This window comes from Bos taurus, chromosome 28, assembly GCF_002263795.3.
Source record: "Bos taurus isolate L1 Dominette 01449 registration number 42190680 breed Hereford chromosome 28, ARS-UCD2.0, whole genome shotgun sequence".
Lineage (NCBI taxonomy): Eukaryota > Metazoa > Chordata > Mammalia > Artiodactyla > Bovidae > Bos > Bos taurus.
This window is the reverse complement of record NC_037355.1, coordinates 32,628,733-32,651,116: the sequence shown is the minus strand read 5'-3', so window position 1 is coordinate 32,651,116 and position 22,384 is coordinate 32,628,733. Positions and strand designations below refer to the sequence as shown.

Here is a 22,384-nt window from a genome sequence, read left to right as displayed (position 1 = left end):
TCAGAAAAATTCAGCAGTGTTTCAAAATCATCATTGCCAGGAATTTGTTTGGAATTGATGCACTGCCAAATAACTGGAATATCTTGATTTGCGACGAGTAGAAAAGAAAAGGCTTGATACCCCCAATCTGTCCAACAATTCAAGTATTCAGTCAGCATAATTGAGTATCCTAAAGGCTTCGTCCCTTGCCAGATTTCTTTTATGAACTCAGAGAACCTTCCATGTGTTCACTTCACCTTCACCCTCTGCCTTAAGACCAGTTTCTCTACTGGGCGTACCACTTTTGGCAGTTAGACCATCATCCTCTGACTACCTCACCTTCCTTATCCACACAAATATTTACTATCTACCTACTTATTCTGAGATGCCTTTGCATTGCACCAGGACAGGTTCCAAAACACAAAAGATGCCAATGTCAAACAAACTCGCTAAACCGGGTAGTCTGTCCCAGTCTTTGTGTACTTGAAGAGTCCCAATTGATGTTAGCAGGTCAAAGGATTCTAGAAGGTCCACATAAAGGAAATTTGTTTGAAGCTCTTTAATCCATTTCTCAGTTGCATTTGATTACCAACTCTTGGGGGTGATTGTTTTCATCTCTTAGCACCCACATAATTATTGTTCTGTGAATTAGGTTTCAGGTAATACTGGCTAAGTAACCCAGAAGGGTGCCTGGGCTTGTGCCCTGGAGTTTTTTCCCAAAGATTTGAATCCCTAACTGGCTGACAGTCTCGTCGTCTGTCAGGCCTAGAACCAGACCCTCCCCATCATCTTGAGAAGAGGTAACCAACAGGTCCTTTAGGGAGGGTCCATGCACATGCCCTCCTCAGCTCCGAGTAATTAAAACCGCATCCCTCTGCATCTTGTCCCAAGTTCACATTTTCCCATTCACAAAGCAGTTTAGTCTTCTAAACTAGACCCACAACATACTTCTGGCTTCCACGTGACTCTGGTAGGATCCTTGAGCAAGGCCTTCCTTGAGTCTTCTGAGAGAGGCAGAGGGAGGCTGGGAATTTTCATAATTTCATGAGATCACGAGAAAACCTACTATTTATCAAGATGCTGAACTGGGCTTACCAAGGAGAATCCCATAGGAACCTCCTAACGGCCTATCAGGAAAGTTGCTAACAGTCCCCCTGTTTTACAGTGAAAGAAACTAAGGTGCAGAATGATAAAATGCTTTGCTCAAGAGAATTAGTGACAAAGCCTGAATCAGAGTTCACTTGTTGAATCCTGGATTTTGCATTTTCTCTAGCCTGTAACTTAAGTGCTGCTAAGACAATGGGGAGCCAGACGCGATAAACTTCGAAAGAACAGAGAGCAAAAATTTTTCCCCATTAGGATCTTTCTCCAGGGAAACAGGATGGTGTCATTTAAAAATAATTCCATGCCCAGCCTTTTATCCTATTATCATTTATTCTGCTTCATACGATAAATAAAAGTTTTTTTAAAAAAAGAAAAGTTCTCTCAAAAATTCCTTTTGGAAAAAAAAAATAAAACAATAACTCTAGAAAAGAGAATCAGCTTTAGAAAGGATTCAGAAAAAGGAAACCTCATCTATTCTTTTCCTAAAAGCATGATAATTATTCCAGAAATCACAAGTGCTCATCTCCTCCCCCACCTCACACCCTCCCCCTCCCCATTACTTGCTCTGCAAAACCGATAATTTCTGAAGCCAAGATGGGAATGGAAATTAATTTGTCATTTAATTTTTAATAAGTTAAAGACATCTCGGTGACACAACCAATCAGTCTGCACGTGCATGCCAGAGGAGGCCTTGAGGAATCCTCAGATGGAAATGAAATACAGCATCAAATGCTGTGTCTGCTTGAGCTGAAGCACATAAAAGATTGAGCTGTTTAGAAGGGGAAAGGGAGAACGTGGGCGTCCCTCTGCAGCTTGGGATGCAGAGCAAGTCTTTGTCAGCCACAGCCCGAGACAGCCAGGGGTACATCCCACCTGGAGTCGCCTTTATACTGAATGGGATCTGCTGGATGTGGGCCTGGCTTCAGGGCTGGACACTACCCAGATCCATGCCTGAGGCATGGTGGTGCCTGAGGGTGGATCCCTTGCTAGTTGTCTTTGCTATGCTCCTAATCTAAATGGCTTTCTTTTCCTTGTGGCTAACCTTCCCATCCCAGCATGGCTACTCATGGCTCCTCATCCTTGAAAGATGTCCATCTCTCAAAGGACTTGGCTACCAAAAAACACTTCAGAGTGTTTTTCATCATGATCCTAAAGCTATACCAAAGACTGACCAACACCAGTGTACCCTAGCTCCACCAGCTTGCCATGGAGCATATCCACTTGATGTCTCTGCTCTCCAGGTCTGGGAACCTTGAACAAGCACCTCAGAGCAGTCCATTGAGTCCCACCGACCCCTACCCCGAGCTCCATCGACAGCTTCTCCCATGCTTTTCTTTCCTTTCCAGTGACCTCAGTGTTTCTAAACCTCTGACTTTACTGCCCCCATGTAGTTTTTCGAGCTAACTCCTACTTCATACTTTTCCTAGTGAACGATACTAATGTTCAGTTTTTGGACCAAGACGATGACGATGACCCCGACACAGAACTGTACCTCACGCAGCCGTTTGCATGTGGGACAGCGTTCGCCGTCAGTGTCCTGGATTCACTCATGAGCGCAGTAAGTGGGGGACACAGGGATGTGGGGATGGCGTGCCTCCAGTGCATAAGGGGCATGGGCTGGAGCTTGGGCTACACTGGAGAGCAGAGCCATGCAAACGTGCCATCTGGTAGGAGGTGCTGTTGTTGATCTAACTAGTACACAGATAAACACCTGATTATAAATTCTTGAAAGTACAAGGGAGCTTGTGAGTAAATATAGGTGAGCACTTGACCCAGTCTCGAAACTAGAGAAAGAATTCTCCAAAGAAACAGTGTCTATTTTATGTCAAGATCTGAACAATGGAGAAGGGAGCTTTTGTGGGGAAGAGTACCCCCCAAAGAAGGACAGCAAAGGGAAAGACCTGCTAGGGAGAAGGGTACCTGCCAGGCTCAAAGGAGATAGGGAAGGCCTGGGTATCAGGACCTGAGGGAGCGAAAGTGGAGGAAAGGCAGAGCTGGACCCATAGGACCTCAAAACCCATCTTCATGTTTTTGGTCTTTTTCTTGACAGCAGTGAAGAGGCGCTGAAGGGTTTTAAGGTGGCAAGTGATGTGATCAGGTTTATGTTTTGTGGGATTGCCCAGGCAGGTGTGTGGAGGGTGGCTTAGGAGGCAAGATGGCCACAGGAAGTCTAAGTAAGGGGCTGTCCTGCCCTGTGGAGTAGGATAGAGCCCGCAGAGCTGGAGGGAGGTGGATGCGTCTGAGTGGTGTTTGCCAGCAAAAGCTGTAGGACTTGGGAACAGACTGAATATGAGCAAAAGGCAGAAGAGCACAGAGTGTCAGAATGCCAAGGGGGACTCCTAGGTCACTGTCAGTCATGGAAATGGGGTCCTGGCAGAGGAGTGGTGTGAGGCCAGGCCTGGCCGGGACTCTGGCACAGTGTAGGAGTGGACCGGTGGCAGAGAGAGGATGGTGGGCTGGCCCAGGGATCCAGAGCATCTCCAGTTGCTTTTGTAACTTGATATGCATCAAACGATCAAGGCATTTGTGTTTTCACTTGTGAGACCAGAATCAAATGACAAAAAGGTCCCATCTTGAGACTTCCCTCGTGGTCCAGTGGCTTCGACTCTGGCCTCCCAATGCTGGGGGGGCCTAGGTTCGATTCCTGGTCAGGGGACTAGCTCCCTCATGTCACAGCTCAGAGTTCTCATGCAGCAACTAAAGATCCCGCATATCACAATTAAGACCCAGCATATCTAAATTAAAAAAAAAAAAAATTAGGTACCATCTTAAAGAAGCAGTCTTGAACTACAAAAAGCAAAGCAGACTAGAATGGGGATTATAAAGTGTTCCCACTGAGTGGCTTTGTTTATTATATAGAAAAATCTTCTTTTTGGAATTTTCAACTTTACCATTTGTAAAAATATAGACATAGGCTAGATAATAACTGACCTTTGGAGAATCCACCCACATACACAAAAAAGAGTTTTATTGAACTCATTAAAACCGTAAACATAGCCCAGAGAGTTTTTATATACATACATTTCTTTAAGTGCTTAAGAAGGCTATTCTCCTGCATGTGTTAAACAACTGATGTGCTAATTATGCATTATTCTCATCTATTCATTAAAGCTAATCCCAGAAGGACCTCTATTTGAGGAAAGAAAAGTCATAAAGCTTTTTAAGACTAATTTAAGTTATTCTATATTCCTGAATGTGGTCCAACTACGAGCATATCTTAGTGAAAAATCAGAATTATGCATTTAAAAATAAACATGAAACAACATTCATCTGAATTAAGGTCGACTGGGCTTCATGCCATCTCACCACTTGCCAAGCCAAGGAGGGGAGCGAGCAAGAGATCCCTAGAGAGGGCCGTCTTGGTTTCCCAGGGCTCATGACCTTTCTGATGGTGTGAGGATCCTGAGCCTCATCTTTCTACCTGCCAGTGATGTTGGGCCCCATTTGGGCCAACTCCCCAGGCTGGCCAGAGGGCCTGATGGAAGCAGCAGGATATGCTCATTACGGTGCCGGATTCTCTGTAGTAGGCCATGCAGTCTCCAAATCCAGTTACCAAACAGATTTTGGTAACTCCTCAGAAGTTTCATTTTACTTCTGATCCTAATCAGACAGATTTCAGAAGACTGTTCTCGCAAGAAGACAATGAAACTGTTTATAATAGATTTTATTCAGAACTATAAAATACTTGATCCAAATTTTTTAAAAAATCCAAATTTACAAAATTGTTCCTATAGATCAGACATGCAGGATATTCCAGGTGAGACTGGCTACATAATTTGAAAGTCTACTTTTCCATAAGTTACTGCTGCTGCTGCTGCTAAGTCACTTCAGTCATGTTCGACTCTGTGCGACCCCATAGACGGCAGGCCCCAGGCTCCCGCGTCCCTGGGATTCTCCAGGCAAGAACACTGGAGTGGGTTGCCATTTCCTTCTCCACCATAAGTTACTAAGAATTTCAAAATGATGACAGCAGAGTGCTGAACCAAATGAGGGGCTCTTCTGAGCATGCACTTTGGGTGACAATGCAGGCCACACACTCAGCAAACCAGCCCTGGTTGCAAGGAATGAAAGGACTCAAGAACTTCACCTCCACACAGTCAAGGGGACACATGGTGGCCATGGGGTAGGAGTGGGGGTGCCCCTAGATTTGAGCTGCATTACTCTCTCTACGGCAGCACTAGTGAGTCAGTTCTTGGAAACTCAGCTGAGAAATCAAAGTGTGAAATTAAAAAAAAAAATCTGTCTCTAAACTCCTTTGAAATGCAAACTGAAATGTTTGGCAGAGCATGGCTAAGGTGTGTATGAATACAACAGCCTGCTAGCAAAGTAGCACTTCTGAATTCCAGCCTGGGAAGAAGGGGTGTCGGGAATCTAGTAACGCCATTGTAATGATCAGCAGCAGCATTATTTATTGAACGTCCAGAACTGTACAAAGCCCTTCATTATTATTATTTTGGACAATATTATTTTAGGCAGTAATGTGAGTCAACCTGGTTTAAGTGTTGAGGCAACACCTATTTAACTGATCTACTGTTGTGACTTCTCAAATCATAAAACAGAATGCCTGTCCACTTATTCCAGGCTTTGTTTTCATTGCCTGGGATAAGCAAGTTCCACAGTGAGGTCTCAAATTCGATCTGGTTCAACAGACCCAGTTGGATCTAGACCTTCTGATAACAGATTACTTTTGATTTCTTAGCCTTCCACCACAATTGTAATTTATGAAAAAACAGGAGATTATCTAGTACCAAGGCAGTAACTGGAATATAAATTGAGAAAGTGAGAATCCAAACAGCAGGAGTCAGAGGTAAGCTTCCATCTCAGGCACTTGCTCATGAGCAGCATCACAACATCTGCACACACATCTCTTTAGATGTCTATGATCTCCTTTTTCTAGCACTGCTCCCCAAATTGCCATTTAATAATGTGTCTAAACATTCCCTGAATATTGTCCTTCATAACTCAACTCCTGCTGCTTACTGCTTCATTTGTGAAAAAGAACAATGTTCTGATTCATCACATGCATTCCCAGAACAGATAGCGATGTTACCAACACATCCTCTTGGCTTTGTCCTGTGAACCCACAGCAGAAACACATGATGCGAAGCAAGAAGTATGCTTATGGATATACGCCTCTGAGAAGAAGATCACAAGAAATGTGTTTCTCAGAATCATCCAGTTTGTTGCTCATACTTATGTGAAAGATAAAGCCTCTCCGTGAAACTGGCACATGGGTATTTAGATTTCTTTTTCACACCGCCCCCACTTTCCCCTAGTCTCACCTCAATTTGAGTTACCTACCCTAGAAACAAAAAAATTAGTCAGGGCCTCAGGAGCCAGACTGCTTGCATGTGGATCCCAGCACTGCCACTTACTGTTTGCATAGCCTTAACCTCTTTGTGCCTTATTTTTCTCATCTTTAAAATGGGACTGCTAATAGTACCTACCTCATAGGAGGGCTTCCCTTGTGGCTCAGCTGGTAAAAAAAAAATCTGCCTGCAATGTGGGAGACCTGGGTTCGATCCCTGGGTTGAGAAGATCCCCTGGAGAAGAGAAAGACTACCCACTCCAGTATTCTGGCCTGAAGAATTCCATGGAGTATGGTCCATGGGGTCGCATTCAGACACAACTGAGCGACTTTCACTCACTCACTCACCTCATAGGACTGTTGAGATGATTGAATGAGCTAAGGTTGTAAAGTGATTTGTTCATTGTTGTTCAGTCGCTCAGTCATGTCTGACTCTTTGTGACCCCATGGACTGCAGCATGCCAGGCTTCCCTGTCCTTCACCATCTCCTGGAGCTTGCTCAAACTCATGTCCATTGAGTTGGTGATGCCATTCAACTATCTCATCCTCTGTTGCCCCCTTTTCCTTTTGCCTTCCATCTTTCCCAACATCAGAGTCTTTTCAAATGAGTCAGCTCTTCACATCAGGTAGCCAAAGTACTGGAGCTTCAGTTTCACCATCAGTCCTTCCAATGAGTATTCAGGATTAATTTCCTTTAGGATTGACTGGTTTGATCTCCTTGGTATCCAAGGGACTCTCAAGAGTCTTCTTCAACACCACAGTTCAAAAGCATCAGTTCTTCAGTGCTCAACCTTCTTTATGGTCCAACTCTCAGATCCATACATGCCTACTGGAAAAACCGTATCTTTGACTAGACAGACTTTTGTTGGCAAAGTAATGTCTCTGCTTTTTAATAAGCTGTCTAGGTTTGTCATAGCTTTTCTTCCAAGGAGCAAGTGTCTTTTAATTTCATGGCTGCAATCACCATCTGCAGTGATTTTGGAGTCCCTCAAAATAAAGTCAGCTACTGATTCCATTGTTCCCCCATCTATTGGCCATGAAGTGATGGGACCAGATGCCATGATCTTAGTTTTTTGAATGTTGAGTTTTAAGCCAACTTTTTCAATCTCCTCTTTCACCTTCATCAAGAGCCTCTTCAGTTCCTCTTCACTTTCTGCCATAAGGGTGGTATCATGTGCATATCTGAAGTTATTGAAATTTCTCCTGGCAATCTTGATTCCAGCTTGTGCTTCATCCAGCCCAGTATTTTGCATGATGTACTCTGCATATAAGTTAAACAAGCAGGGTGACAATATATAGCCCTGATGTACTCCTTTCCCAATTTGGAACCAGTCCATTGTTCCATGTCTGGTTCTAACTGTTGCTTCTTGACCTGCACACAGGCTTCTCAGGAGACAAGTAAGGTGGTCTGGTATTCCCTTCTCTTGAAGAATTTTCCACAGTTTGTTGCGATCCACACAGTCAAAGATTTTAGTGCAGTGCTTGGCACATGGCAAGCTCCATATGCATTTAGTGTTATTAATCAACACATTTGGGGGCACTTACTAGAGCCTAGGCACTATTGTTCATACTGAGGATCCAGTATTTGCTGGAAGAAGAAAGATGCGGTCCCGTGCCCTCTTGGGGTTTGAACTGTCATTTTAGGGGGTGGTCACTGCCTCAGGCCAGTAGCTGTGTCAGTGGGCACCTGGACTCTAGCAGATAGGGATAACTAGTTTGAAGAACACAAAATAGTTTGAATGGGTGTGGAGAACTACACTGAAAAACCAGAGGAGTACAGCTGAGGGTGAGGATCTTTAGCTTTGTGAGACAGAGAGCTGACCTCTCTGCTTGCCAGAAATAACTGAACTTATGTGGCTAAGATGGGAGAGTAGGACCTTCTGGAAGAGGGAACCACACGATTTACTTTGCTAACTGTACTTGCGTGAAGGGCTGAACCCTTGAGGTGCGTTATGGAAAAGCCTGAGTTCTCAGGCAGCCCAGTGCCCTGTGATGTCAGTTACATAAACAGATTCCTCCTCTGTGACTCTCCTCCTCGAATTCCATTCCAGAGTCACCATGTAGACTGTTCGCAAGGAGACAGGCAGCCCGTGATCCACCCTGTGGCAGGTGAGCCAGCACCACTGTGGGCACGATGGATGGACTCAGAACACACTGCCACTGTCATAATCAGGCCAGGCAGGGCTGGGGTAGGGGAAAAAAAAAAAAAAAAAACATCAAATAGTTCTCATCCCTCGTGAAAGAAAAATACTAAAAATAAAAATCTACACCATGAAAACTAGCAAATATAAAAAATGGCAGCTATGACATGGAAAATGACAATTTTAGAGCAATTATAAACGAAAGGCAAAGTGCCATTAAAGTTAAGGCAATGTTATTAAAAGATGTGTTAATTTTCAGTTAAATTTTCTATAAAAGACCAATTAGTTTAAAAGGCTTGACAGCATTAACTGTGAAACATAAGCTCTGGTAATTATACTTTGAAAAAATAAAAAAGAGAAGGATGCTGCAGCGTGTTGGAGACACGAGTGCAGAGGGACCTCCATGGAACGGGCTAGATGGCGCTGTGGGCTCAGATTTCCCTGTTGTAACTCACTGGTCCTTTCCCTAGCACTTCTGGGTTTACTCCCCAAAGTTCAGAAGCTAAGGGGCCACTCATGTGATCTGGGCCAGCTGATACTGGAGCTGAGAATGCAGAGAGAAAGCAGTGTTCTAAACTGGTTGCATTGTCAGCTGGTTGTTCTTTTTATAAGCTACCCTTTATTGAGTATTTGATGGGCTTCCCTGGTGGCGCAGTGGTAAAGAATCCGCCTGCAGATGCAGAAGACACAAAGGAGACTTGGGTTTGATCCCTGGGTCAAGAAGATGCCCTGGAGGAGGACATGGCACCCACTCCAGTATTCTTGCCTGGAAAATCCCATGGACAGAGCAGCCTGGCGGGCTGCGGTCCAGGGGGTTGCAAAGAGTCAGACATGACTGAGCACACTGAGCATTTGTTGTTCATTAAAATTACACAAAGTATCTCAGTTAACACTATCCAATAATCTGGGTTTATTTGTTTCTAATCCCTTTTATATGGATAAGGAATCCAAAACCCAGAAAAGTTAGGCAACTTTCCTATTGTCATAGCCATTGCAAGAGATTTTAAATAATAGCAACTAAATTCTGAAGTCTGTACACAGATCTAGGGGTGCCATGTTGCCATACTTAGGTGAAAGTCTGCCCAGACCAGACGTGGAATCCGGACTTTGGCACTGGGAAGAGGGACTCCCATATTATTCAGATTACACCCGTGTCTGGATCCCAGGCACTGAGCAGAACCCTGGAGAATTCTGTTCTCTTTAGCGCCCCCAAAAACATGTGACACAGGAACAGCCATTGCAAAGTCTTCTGCTGAAAATGAGGGCTTCCCTGATGGCTCAGTTAGTAAGGAATTGCCTGCAATGCAGGAGACCCGGGTTCGATTCCTGGGTTGGGAAGATCTGCTGGAGAAGGGAAAGGCTACCCACTCCAGTATTCCAGCCTGGAGAATTCCATGGACATTGTATGGTCCATGAGGTCGCAAAGAGTCAGACCTGAATGCATTCCTGGAGACTAGTCCTGGCCCGGTTTGGAGATTCTGTGCCAGACTTTCTCACAAGGCTTCTAGCACAAATATAGTGAACAGGCCCATGCAGAGCACAGGAAAGACTAGGAGTACAAAAGCTTAGGAGGCAAAGGAACACACCTGTGTGTTACAGAATTCTGTTTCTTCCATCTGGTGTCTCTGTTACCCAGGGAAAGAATGGTGCCTTCTGGGTCAGATGAGCTGTGGAGAGGTTTGTTCTAGCTGCCACATCCTCCATAGTAATAGTCTTTGATAACTGGCATTTGAAGTCCTAGCACCTGGTTTGCCCTCGTGATGCTTAAACTGTCACTTCCTAAGCAGAAAGCACTGGATAGAATGCTTAATTGCAGACCTATGTTCTGTGACTGGTACCCCAGCCCCATAAAGAAATTTGCCCCCTAAAATAACTGGACATCCTTTATCAGGGGAAGCATTGTCTTTCCACCAAGTTACTCAGATCACAAAGAGACGTTGAAACGTGCTCAGAGCACACCTGTATGTGATGTCAGAGGACTTCTCTGCAGCTGAATACTGAGGCACCAAAATGGGAGCAACAGAGCTCTCTGACAGGCGTCATTATACTCCGTCACAGCAGAAACTGTTACCTATAGCTCTGCTCCTTGATGCCTGTATGAAAAAATCAAGGAGAGAGATCTGGGATACAGTGCCAGCTCAGGGGCCAGAGAATTGTGTTCAATGTTGTGAGTGGTTCTAGAATTGTGCAGGGACCTCTGAAACCCTCTGACCCACCCTGAAATTATACCCCTTGATGGGCAATTTTGAAAGTGACACACTTTTGGAATAGCATACAATTTCAGTCCAAACCAAGAGCCAGGGATTAGTAGGTGCTCAATAAATGTCAGTGACTGATTGATCAAAAAGATTAAGCTGTTTCAGCGTAACTGATTTTAGCACAGAAAGGGAAACACTTTAAGGTCAAATCTTAAAGATTTGACAAAACAATAACCTTTCATGTTGACCTCCCTGACTTATTGTTGCAAAGCAGAACTTAGAGTGTTCTTTGTTTAAGAACCATCGACTGTTTTCCTTAGAAAATGAATTCCTGTTCCATGGGAAACTTTGGAAAGTGCAGATATATATAAAGAAGAAAATTTAAATAAATCATATTCCCAGCACACAAAGATGAGCCTGGCTAGTATTTTGGTATATTTTCTTCCAGATGGTTAGATAAATATGGAATCATCCAGTTTTATATCTGGGTTTTTTTTTTTTTTTTGCTTTTCAGAGTTAGTATTTTTATCAGAGTATCTAATCATGTCATTTTCTTTGAAATCATTGTAATGGTCTCCATGTAGGACTTCCTGAGACTCAAACATATGGATGTCCCAGAATCTTGTTAAACATTATCTATTGTGGGACATTTCAGTTTTTAATCATTTTTATTATAAAAATAACTAACCCTGTGATAAGTATTATTGTACATAAATCTTTGAGCAAGAAGAAACTTATTACTTTGAGGTAAACTTACTGGGTTTTAAACAAATATGAACGTATTTAAAACTCTTGGTATCTATTGCCAGATTATCCCCCAGAAACAATTGTACCATTGCACCACCATCAGTGGTGTGTGCATGCCATCTCTTGCACTTTGGTGAGCAGTGATTATCATCTTCCTTAGGGGGTCCTTCAATTGTGTTGGTGGTAGTTCTGAAGTATCTATAATTTTAACTTGTGTCTGCTGCTACTGCTGCTAAGTCACTTCAGTCCTGTCCGACTCTGTGCAACCCCGTAGACGGCAGCCCACCAGGCTCCCCCATCCCTGGGATTCTCCAGGCAAGAACACTGGAGTGGGTTGCCATTTCCTTCTCCGATGCATGAAAGTGAAAAGTGAAAGTGAAGTCGCTCAGTCGTGTCCGACCCTCAGCTACCCCATGGACTGCAGCCTTCCAGGCTCCTCCATCCATGGGACTTTCCAGGCAAGAGTACTGGAGTGGGGTGCCATTGCCTTCTCTATAACCATGTAAATGCATATGGTCTTTTGTGAATTTTTCTATAGATTTTATGCCTAAATTCTGCTTGCTGAACAAAAGAAGTCATCAAGTATCCTGTTAGTGTGTTAGTTGCTCAGTTGTGTCTGACTCTTTGTGACCCCATGGACTGTAGCCCAGCAGGCTCCTCTGTCCATGGAATTTCCCTGAGATAGGTTAAATATTCAGCTATATTTTCACCAGGTTGTTTGTGGTTATATTTTCTGCCTTTAACTATTTTATAACATTTACCTCCCCCACACCACAACTTTGTTGAGATATCATTGATTTATATCATTGAGTTATAACATTATAACATAAGTTTAAGGTGTACAATGATATATGTATATATTGTGAAATGATTACAGCAGTAAAGTTAGTTAATACATCCATCACCTCCCAGTTACAATTTTTTCTTGCTGTTGCTGAGAACTGTAAAAATCTACTCTCTTAAGCAGTTTTCAAATACATAGTACAGTATTGTTTAGTGTGCCATATCTCCAGAATTTATTAATTATATCCTATGACCACTTTCACCCATTTCTCCCAGCCCCCACCTCCTGCCCCTGGCAACAACCAGTCTGTTCTCACTTTCTATAGGATCGGGTTTTTTTAGATTTCATATATAAGTAAGAGTATAAATTATATTTCTCTGACTTACTTCACTTAGCTTCATGCTCTCAGAATTCATCCATGTTGTTGCATAGGGCAAGATTTCCTCCGTTTACAGCTAAATATTCCATTGTGTATGTATCTGCCACATTTTATCAGTTCATCTCTCAGTGGGCACTTAGACTGTTTCCATGTCTTAGCTATTGTAAACAATGCCGCAGTGAACATAGGGATGAAAAAGATATCTCTTTGAGATAGTTATTTCTTCTCCTGTGGATATATATCCAGAAGTGGAATTGCTTGGTCGTATGGTAGCTATATTTGTAATTTCTCAAGGAACCAGCATACTGTTCTCCATAGTGGCGGTATCAGCTTACATTCCCACTGGCACTTTACAAAGGTTTCCTTTTCTTCACAACCTCACCAACACTTATTTCTCATATTTTTGACAGTAGTCATTCTAACAGGTATGAGATGATGTCTTACCACAGTTTTGATTTGCATTTTCCTTATGACTAGTGATGTTGAACATCTTTTATAAAGTACCTGTTGGCTATTTGAATATCTTCTTTGGAAGAATGTCTATTCCATTCCTTTATCCATTTTTTAATCAAATTTTGGGATTTTTTTTTTCCAATGAGTTGTATAAATTCCATTTGCTTCCTCTCTTAGAAATTTAAGTAAATGTATTTTCATAGTAGGAAATATATAAAATGAATTATAGGAAAAAATGAAAATGGATCAGAATTCTGTTTGTTACCAGGAATTAATTTCCATGTAAAATTTTGGGGTACTAAATATTTAATATTTACATAATATTAAATATTTTTATATGACTATATATCCTTGGAGGTCTGCACTTTTAACATGAGTTTAACATGAGATCTTAGTGATTTTTGGATCCTGCTTTTTTTAATATATTTTAATATTATGTCATGTAATTGTTACCATGCCATTAAATACTCTCTGAAAGCATAATATTAATATCTGTACAATGTAAGTCACATAAGTATATCATTATTATTTAATCACTTCCATATTGTTGAAAAAAATTTTCCAGATAGCAATTTCCCCTAAATCATTTGTTGAGTAAACGTCCCTTCTCCATGGTGTGTCATGCTTTCCTTATTGTATTAAGAAATGGAACAGCGTTTTTTATAAAGGGCCAGATGGTGAGTATTTTAGGCTTTTGAGAGCCATATAGACTCTGTTGACAATATTCAATTCTGCCATTATAGCACAAAAACTGTTAGTAAACAAGTGGGCATGTGTGCGTCTCAATAAAACTTTATTAAAAAAACAAAAACAGCTGGCAGTCTACATTTTTCCCATGGCCTTGATTTGCTAACTCCTGTATTAAGGTCATATAACTACTAGAGTATGGTTCTCAAAACTTTGAAAGACAGTTGCATAAACTGTTTCCAGAGGAAATTTAGCATAATTTTATCAAGTTTAAAAATGTATCAATTCACTAAATATCCTCTTGCTACTTCATTAATTGATGCTTTATTATTTCAACCTTCTATTTTTCTCAAATAAAAAAGAACAACCAAAAACAATTATTTTAAATGCTTAGAATTATTAGTTGACATTCTTTTCTATTCAATGATAAAAGCAGTTAAGGTTCTGAATTTGTCTCTGTAGCTTTGGCCTCAATCCATGACGTTTTTGTGTGTTATTTTCAAATAGTCTTTAATTTTTTAATACTCTATATTCTTGAGTTTTATTTCCATCTTGACCTGTAATTATTTAGGATACTTTTAAAAAACTTTGAAATATTGGGTTATTTACTTTTCTTTCTACTATTATGTTTATTTTTAAAATACAGGCCATACATCTTATATTTTAGTATGTATATTGAGATTTTATACTTTAGGCCATTGATCATGATTTGTTAGCATTACTTGGAAGCTAACTAAAAATGTTGTAAAGTTTAGCACAAATGTACTTAATGCCCATATTATATCCTTCATTTCCTTATACTTCCGGTCTGTTTGAGCTGTGAAAACAAGAAACACAATGATATTTCACATATCCCTTTTACATATGACTCTCAATCCGTATTTATTTTACTATAATGGTTAATTAGTTTTGTTGTCTATATTTTGGTTCTAATATTTTCTCCATAAATGTTATATATTTTTTGTAAATTTTAACTACATGAACATGTAGTTAATTTGATAATAAAAATTAAAAAATTTTTCCTTTAAATATACTTTCCTTTGCTCTGTGTGTGTGTGTGTGTGTGTGTGTTTTCCTGTCTCTGAAGATACCAGAGTTTGATTTTGATTTTAGTTTTTGAACAAGTTTGAGAACTTTGCCATTTTATCAAATCATTTAGCTCATTTATGTTTAGTTATATAATCTATAATGCTAAAATTTGCATTATACTTTATGCTTTGATAATTGTGTCCTTTATTATCTATCCTTGGGCATTAGTCTATTTTTGTATGCTTATTTTCTCTAATGATGTGTAAATTATACATTCTGTTTTTAACTCTAGTTAGTGGATACCATATACTCTATAAATGTACTTGAAGCTACATTTTATTTATATTATTATCTAGAAAATTTAGTAGCTCTTGATTTCTTCCTCTATATGATCAGAGAATTTACATGTGTCTTTACTTCCATCCTCCTTTCTCCTACCTCATTTTTCTGACTTTTAAAAATGATTTAATATTACTGATAGATAATTTTGTCATATTTTTTCTTTCAAGAATTACTTTTGACATTTACATTGTTTGATAATAATATATCCTTCAAGAATTCCATGTTTTAATATATTTCACCAGTATTTTTAAATAAAGTTTGCTCATTTTTGTCCATTTTAAAATTTGGGTTACTTTTCTTTATGTTGTTGAATTGTAATATTTTTAAATATATATTTGGATACTAGGTCCTTATGGGATATATGGTTTGCAAATATTTTCTCTCACTCTGTAGGATTTCTTTTCACTTTCTGGATAGTGTGATTTGTGCACAGACAGTTCTCACTGTGATGAAGTTTAATTTACCTATTTTTTTCTTTTGTTGCCTATGCTTTGGGTGTCATATTTAAGAATCAGTTTTCAAATCAAAAGCATAGTGCTTTACTTCTGTGTTTTCTTCTAAGTGTTTCATTGTTTTATCTTTTATATTCAGGTCTTTAATCCATTTTGAATTAACTTTTGCATAGGGTGTGAGGTAGGGATCCAAATTTATTCTTCTGAATGTGGATACCCAGCTGTGGTAGCAATATTTGATTAGGAGTCTATATTCTTCCTCTGTAGAATGATCTTGGAAGCTTTGTTGAAAAATCAACTGAGGCAAAGCGTATGAGTTTATCTCTGGATTCTCAATTTGATTCCAGTGGTCCATAAGTCTATCCTTAGGGCAATACCATACTCTCTTGATTATAGTAGCTTTGTGGTGTGCTCCAAAATCAGGAAGTGTGAGTCCTCCAGTTTTGTTTTTCCTTTTCAAGATGGTTTGGTTATTTAGGGCTCCTTGCAATTTCACAGGAATTTTAAAGTGAGCTTCTTCACTTCTATAAAAACGGTCTTTGGGATTTTGATAGCAATTGGAATAAATCTATAGATTGTTTGGGGGAATATTGCTATCTTAAGAATAGTAAGTCTTACAATCTATCAAGTTAAGATGTCCTTCCATTTATTTATATTTTCTTTATTTCAACAATATTTTGTAGTTTCCAGTGTACTAATCCTATATCTCCTTGGTTAAATTTATTCCTCAGTATTTTATTCTTTGTGATGCTATTGTAATAATTGTTTTCTTAATTTCATTCTTATGTTTTTCATTGGACGTGCATGGATTCACAAATGATTGGCTTAGTATTCTGCAATCTTAGTGAATTCATTTATTACCGAGAATACCATTTTAGTGGATTCTTTAGGATTTTCTATATACAAGATCATGTCCTCTGTGAATACAGATAATTTTTCTTCTTCAGTTTTTATATAGATACCTTTATTTCCTTCTAGCCCTGGCTAAGACCTCCAGTGCTATGCTTAATAGAAGTGGTGAGAGCTGGCTTCTTTGTCTTGTTCCTAATGTAAAAGGAAAGCTTCCAATCTTTCACCTATAAGTCTGATGTTTTAATATATGTCCTTTTTCAGATTGAGGAAATTCCCTTCCATTTCTAGTTTTTTGAGTGTGTTTATCATGAAAAAGCATTGGATCCTTTTCAGGCATTTTTAAATTATATTATTTTTATTTTTTATTTATTTATTTTTTTAATTTTAATTGGAGACTAATTACTTTACAATATTGTATTGGTTTTGCCATATATCAACATGAATCTGCCACGGGTATACACGTGTTCCCAATCCTGAACCCCCCTCCCACTTCCCTCCCGATACCATCCCTCTGGGTCATCCCAGTGCACCAGCCCCAAGCATCCTGTATCCTGCATCGAACCTGGACTGGCGATTTGTTTCTTATATGGTATTATACATGTTTCAATGCCATTCTCCCAAATATGTTCTTTTTAATTTCAATATCTTACATTTTAAAAGAATTGAGTAAGTTGTATGAAGTCAGCTTTCTTATCATCTGATTTTTTGTTTGTTAGAGATACTCATTATTTTTTTTAATTGATTTTTATTCTAAAACATATGCTTCCTAAATTTTTCTTTTACTTCTTCCAGTTCTTCCAGTAAATATTAAAAAATATTTATATTAGCTATTTCTCTCTGTACATTTGAGCAAGACAGAGGTCCATTTTTCACCACGAGGTCATTAGTGTTCTGCCGTCCACACTTCATACTGGCTAACTCCTCCCTGGGTGTTGATCTAGAAGGATAATTATAGCACAAAGGCCTTTGTCAAAGTTCTGTGTCGGGCACTCCCTCATTTAACGCGCCGCAGAGCTGAGGTCAGGTGAGGGGGCTTCTGCTTCTGACAATGGTCTATTGAATATAGAGAAGACAATTTACCTCTGACGACGTTGGGATATGTGTTTATATGTGTGCCCAGAACCAGTTTCCATGAGAGTTCACCTATGGTGGCCCACGTGGCTCTGGTCACCACTCAGCATGTAGTCCCTATTAACCCTTGCTGGCTCTTTGCTAAGTCTAAATGGAGTCTTAGCATGGAGGCAGCCTGAGAAGTGCAGATTCAGGGGTGAAATGAATGGCCTTAGTTTGCAACCCCACCCCTCTACCCCACCAAAAAAAAAAAAAAGCCAGAAAAGACTTTTTGAAAGGGAAAATTGGTCATGAATTGACCTGTCTTTCATCAACAAAGGCCCAAGTTTCTTTTTTAAATTTTTTATTTTGTGTTGGGGTAGAGCAATGTTGTGATGATTTCAGGTGAACAGAAAAGGGACTCTGCCATATATTTTTGGTTATTTGTTCTTCCCCAAACTTCCCTCTCATCCAGGCTGCCATATAACATTGAGCAGAGTTCCATGTACTAAAAACTAGGTGACAAAGGCCCGAGTTTCTGGTATCAGTCCCAAAAGTATTTTTCAGTGCTCCCTGTGCACGAAACACTTTTCTAAGTGCCTCACAGGTATCAGTTATATAGTCCTTGTAACCCACTCTCAGAGAAGGCAATGGCACCCCACTCCAGTACTTTTGCCTGGAAAATCCCATGGACGGAGGAGCCTGGTAGGCTGCAGTCCATGGGATCGCTAGGAGTTGGACACAATTGAGCGACTTCATTTTCACTTTTCACTTTCATGCATTAGAGAAGGAAATGGCAACCCACTTCAGTGTTCTTGCCTGGAGAATCCCAGGGACGGGGGAGCCTGGTGGGCTTCCGTCTTTGGGGTCACACAGAGTCAGACACGACTGAAGCGACTTAGCAGCAGCAGCAACCCACTCTATTATATTTTATAGATCATGACACTGAGGCACAAAAATGAGAAATAACTTTCCAAAGTCATGCAGCTACTAAGTGGCGAGGTCAGCGCTGAACCCCTAGCCTGCCTCTCACCCCTTAACCACACCAGCAATAGTTCCTCCTTCAGCTTCTCTGACCCCCAGGGGGCATCTAAGCTCTGGCAGATGATACCTTCTCCTTAGGGCCTGACTGGTTTTGAATCACATTCCTAGTTTCCTGTTGCTGTTGAAATTTTGCATCACTTTGGGTGCTTTTGTGAGTACTTCAATAACCTAGGGATTCTAGCCTCACTAGCAGCTACCACTTTAACTCAGAAGTCCTCCTGGAATTCTTTGCATATAAACTTGATCTTAATGATGGTGCTTATTTTACGGATGAGAAAATCAAAGACCAGGAAGATTAGACAACCTCCCCTGAGACATAGAATTATGATGGCCAAGCTGTAGAGAACTCATCCTTTACCTGGTTTGTTACCCACTAGATATTTGCCAGGTGAACTGTCCAAAAAACTGCTGAAGTAAAAATGCAGCTGTCTTGCCTAACCTGCTTCAAAAGATCCATCCATCCTCAAAAGCCACAGGCAAACTTTAGCTTGATATTATTTAGCCTGTTTGATTTCTTCTTACACTGGAAAATGGAAAACAGACCCTTAACTGAGATTTTCCTCAAATTAGGCTGTGTGAAAAATGCCTTTTTGAGCTCTTTTATTTGACATCCTATTAATTTTTTAAAACTCCTATTGTTTTCTTCCTGGCAGAATGTTTCAGATGTGAGACAAATGTACACATTGAGGGAAGCTTCCTTAATAAGCTATGTTCGCCTCAGACCACAGAGGTTACTTAAAAATACCAGGGTATCCACCTTGTCATACATTTATCTGGCATATTTAATTGATAGAAACTTCTGGTTTAGCCTATTATCAAAGTATGTGATAAATTGTTGAACACATGGCCTTAATGATGCTCTTGGCATCTCACTCTAGAGAGAGAAGTTCTACCATTGTTGGGGGAAGCAGCTTCCTGGCATGTGTGTTGCAGAAACTCAGAGGCCGTCCTGCCTGGGTCAGGCTGCATTTTAGTACATACGCCCAGAGTCCCTTAGCAAGCAGGAGAGGAAGCCGTATTTACATCCCTACTAGCACCAATTATGGTAAACACCAGCCATTTTGACTTTAGCCCTTTAATAAAAATCCACTGAATTTCAGGTTTTAAAGTCAGGCTCTCATGGCAGAACCAAGTAGGAGAGAAAAGAATGGAATAATTGGAGGCTGCTGTCTTTTCACTTCCCACATAAAACTATTTGAAGAGACAGGCCAGAACTTTAAACAGGAGACATCAAGAAAAGTAATTTGAATGTCGGTTGTCGTGACTTTAGGGTGTGTGCTTAAAGGACTTTGCTCCCATCTCTTCCCAGACATACTTCAATGACAACATCCTTACCCTGATACGGACCCTGGTGACTGGAGGAGCCACACCAGAGCTGGAGGCTTTGATCGCTGAGGAGAATGCACTCCGCGGGGGCTACAGCACCCCCCAGACGCTGGCCAACAGGGACCGCTGCCGTGTGGCGCAGTTAGCGCTGCTGGACGGGCCCTTTGCGGACCTGGGGGTGAGTTCAGGGGGCAGAGGGCACCTGAGCCTGTTAGGTGGAAATGACCGGATCTGAATGTGTCAGGCTAGCCCCCTGCCTTTGGTTCTTTCCTCATGAAAAGAGGTATCAGAGGTAATGCTTGTGGTTGACTGTGTATCAGGTGCTGTGCTTTATGGATTCATTCATTGAATCCCCACAGTGACCCTTTGGCATAGGTTCTCTTATCACATGCTCTAAGGAAACTAGGCCTCAGAGAAACCGAGGACTGGCCCTCTCGGGGAATTTGCACCAGGAATGTTGGCTTCAGAGTCCACGGGCTTACTGAGTCTCCTAGGGTATCTTCTGCTACAAGATGGGAGGCCTCGGGTGGTTTCAGAAGCACACAAGTTAGGGAACCCATTCTGCAGGTCTTAGTATGGATCAGGGCTGCTGCTGCTGCTAAATCACTTCAGTCATGTCCAACTCTGTGCGACTCCATAGACGGCAGCCCACCAGGCTCCCCCGTCCCTGGGATTCTCCAGGCAAGAACACTGGAGTGGGTTGCCATTGCCTTCTCCAATGCATGAAAGTGAAAAGTGAAAGTGAAGTTTCTCAGTCATGTCCGACTCTAGCGACCCCATGGTCTGCAGCCCACCAGACTCCTCCGTCCATGGGATTTTTCCAGGCAAAAGTACTGGAGTGGGGTGCCATTGCCTTCTCATGGATCAGGGCTACTTAACCCCAACTGCACATTAATTGGTCTGCCAGAGTGCCTAAAGCAAGCTGGAATGTGGCACCCAAAGGGAGGCATGGGTCACCTTTGCAGCGAGGAGCGGGGCTAGGGGAGAGTGACTAGTTCTAGCCTCAGAATTAGGAGAACTCAGTCTGGAATTAGAGACATAAAGGATCCACATGAGAGGCTATTGGTTGGGCCAGTGGGTCTAGAGACACATAATAAGCTATGGTGTTCTGAAAACCACTAATGTCAGGGTCAGGCCCAGAGTCCTGGCCATCAATGTTTTTTAAAAGCTCCTATGGACTTATATATCTCTGGAAGAGAGCATGGCAACCCACTCCAGTACTCTTGCCTGGAGAATCCCATGGACAGAGGAGCCTGGTGGGCTACAGTCCAGAGTCACAAAGAATCAGACAGGACTGAAGTGGCTTAGCACACATGCAGGTGGGCTATTAATTCTGGGTGTGGACTCAGCCACTCCCCCACTGCCCTCCCTGCTACAAAGGTGACCCGGGCCTCCCTTCGGGCTCCACGCATCAGCCTGCTTCAGGCACTCTGGCAGAAGTATGCAGTCTTAGTTGACCCTTATTCCCAGCCCAACTCCATGAATGTATTCAACGGCTGGAACCAGCAGTCTTAAGAGCTAGTAAGCCTATTGTATGAACAGTACTGCCTGCCACCCAGAAAGTCCAAATAGTGGAGAAGGAGCCAAGGAAAGGGTCACTTTCTCCATGTCTTCTGAAACTGTGATGCTAATTTGCACGTGTTTTAGTTTGGTGAGGGACAAAAATCTGTGTTAGACTTAGAGCTTCTTTAAAAGGTCATCTCCATAGCTGGTGGCTCTTTTTATCTATCATTTACTCACTGGTACACCTCAGTGGTAAAGAATCTGCCTTCCAATGCCAGAGATGTGAGTTCAATCCCAGGGTCGAGAAGATCCCCTGGAGAAGGAAATGGCAGCCCGCTCTGGTATTTTTGCCTGAGAAAATCCCATGGACAGAGGAGCCTGGTGGGCTACAGACCATGGGGTAGCAAAAGAGTCGGATATGACTTAGCGACTAAACAATAACACTTTAAAAGAACAAGGACTTTAAATAATGGTAAGATCTGGTTCCAGTTGTGTTCTCGAGCATGAGGCCCATCTGGCAGTTTCAGTAACAGGAAGGACAGATGCAGTCACTTTATTCCCAGTGAAGTCAGCCCTTGGTGCCCTTCCTGTGTTAATGCCTGAAGCTAGCTGGCTGCAGGAAGCCAGTGCTTCTGGGTGAGTTTGCTTTCACATTCCTCGTCTGGCCCCAGACCCTTGGAAAATGACTGTGAACTGATTAGAACTGTGAATCCCAGTTATTCAGCCTGCAGACCTCCAGCTCCTGGGGAAACACATTCTCTTCCACCCTTGCCATCTCCAAGGTCTGTAAATTGTGCTTTTCACACAGTCCTTCTCTGAAAGAGCCTGTCACCATAGTACCTGGTGGGGTCTTTTCTTCTGGTAGTGATTTTAATTATCACTTGAGCAGTTTTGACAACGCGGTCAGATAACTGTGGTTGCAACTGAGCTGGGGCTAAACATCATCAACATTTTGCAGAGCTGATTTCTACTCCTTAGCCGAACAGACATCTGAGACCTTCAAGCT

The 22,384-nt window shown here is 41.5% G+C and overlaps 1 protein-coding gene across 15 annotated transcripts in view; it reads left to right on the top strand.

Moving 5' to 3' along the window:
- The window catches only part of KCNMA1 (potassium calcium-activated channel subfamily M alpha 1), a 777,298-nt gene that overhangs the window by 736,345 nt on the left and 18,569 nt on the right, over positions 1 to 22,384 (top strand). For all 15 annotated transcript variants that reach the window (XR_009493216.1, XM_024986560.2, XM_024986559.2 and 12 more), the window contains 2 exon segments: positions 2,511 to 2,641; positions 19,859 to 20,053. Coding sequence is in view for 14 of the 15 variants with exons in the window: in XM_024986560.2 (XP_024842328.1) it covers positions 2,511 to 2,641; positions 19,859 to 20,053 (326 nt within the window). In the remaining variant the exon portion in view is untranslated.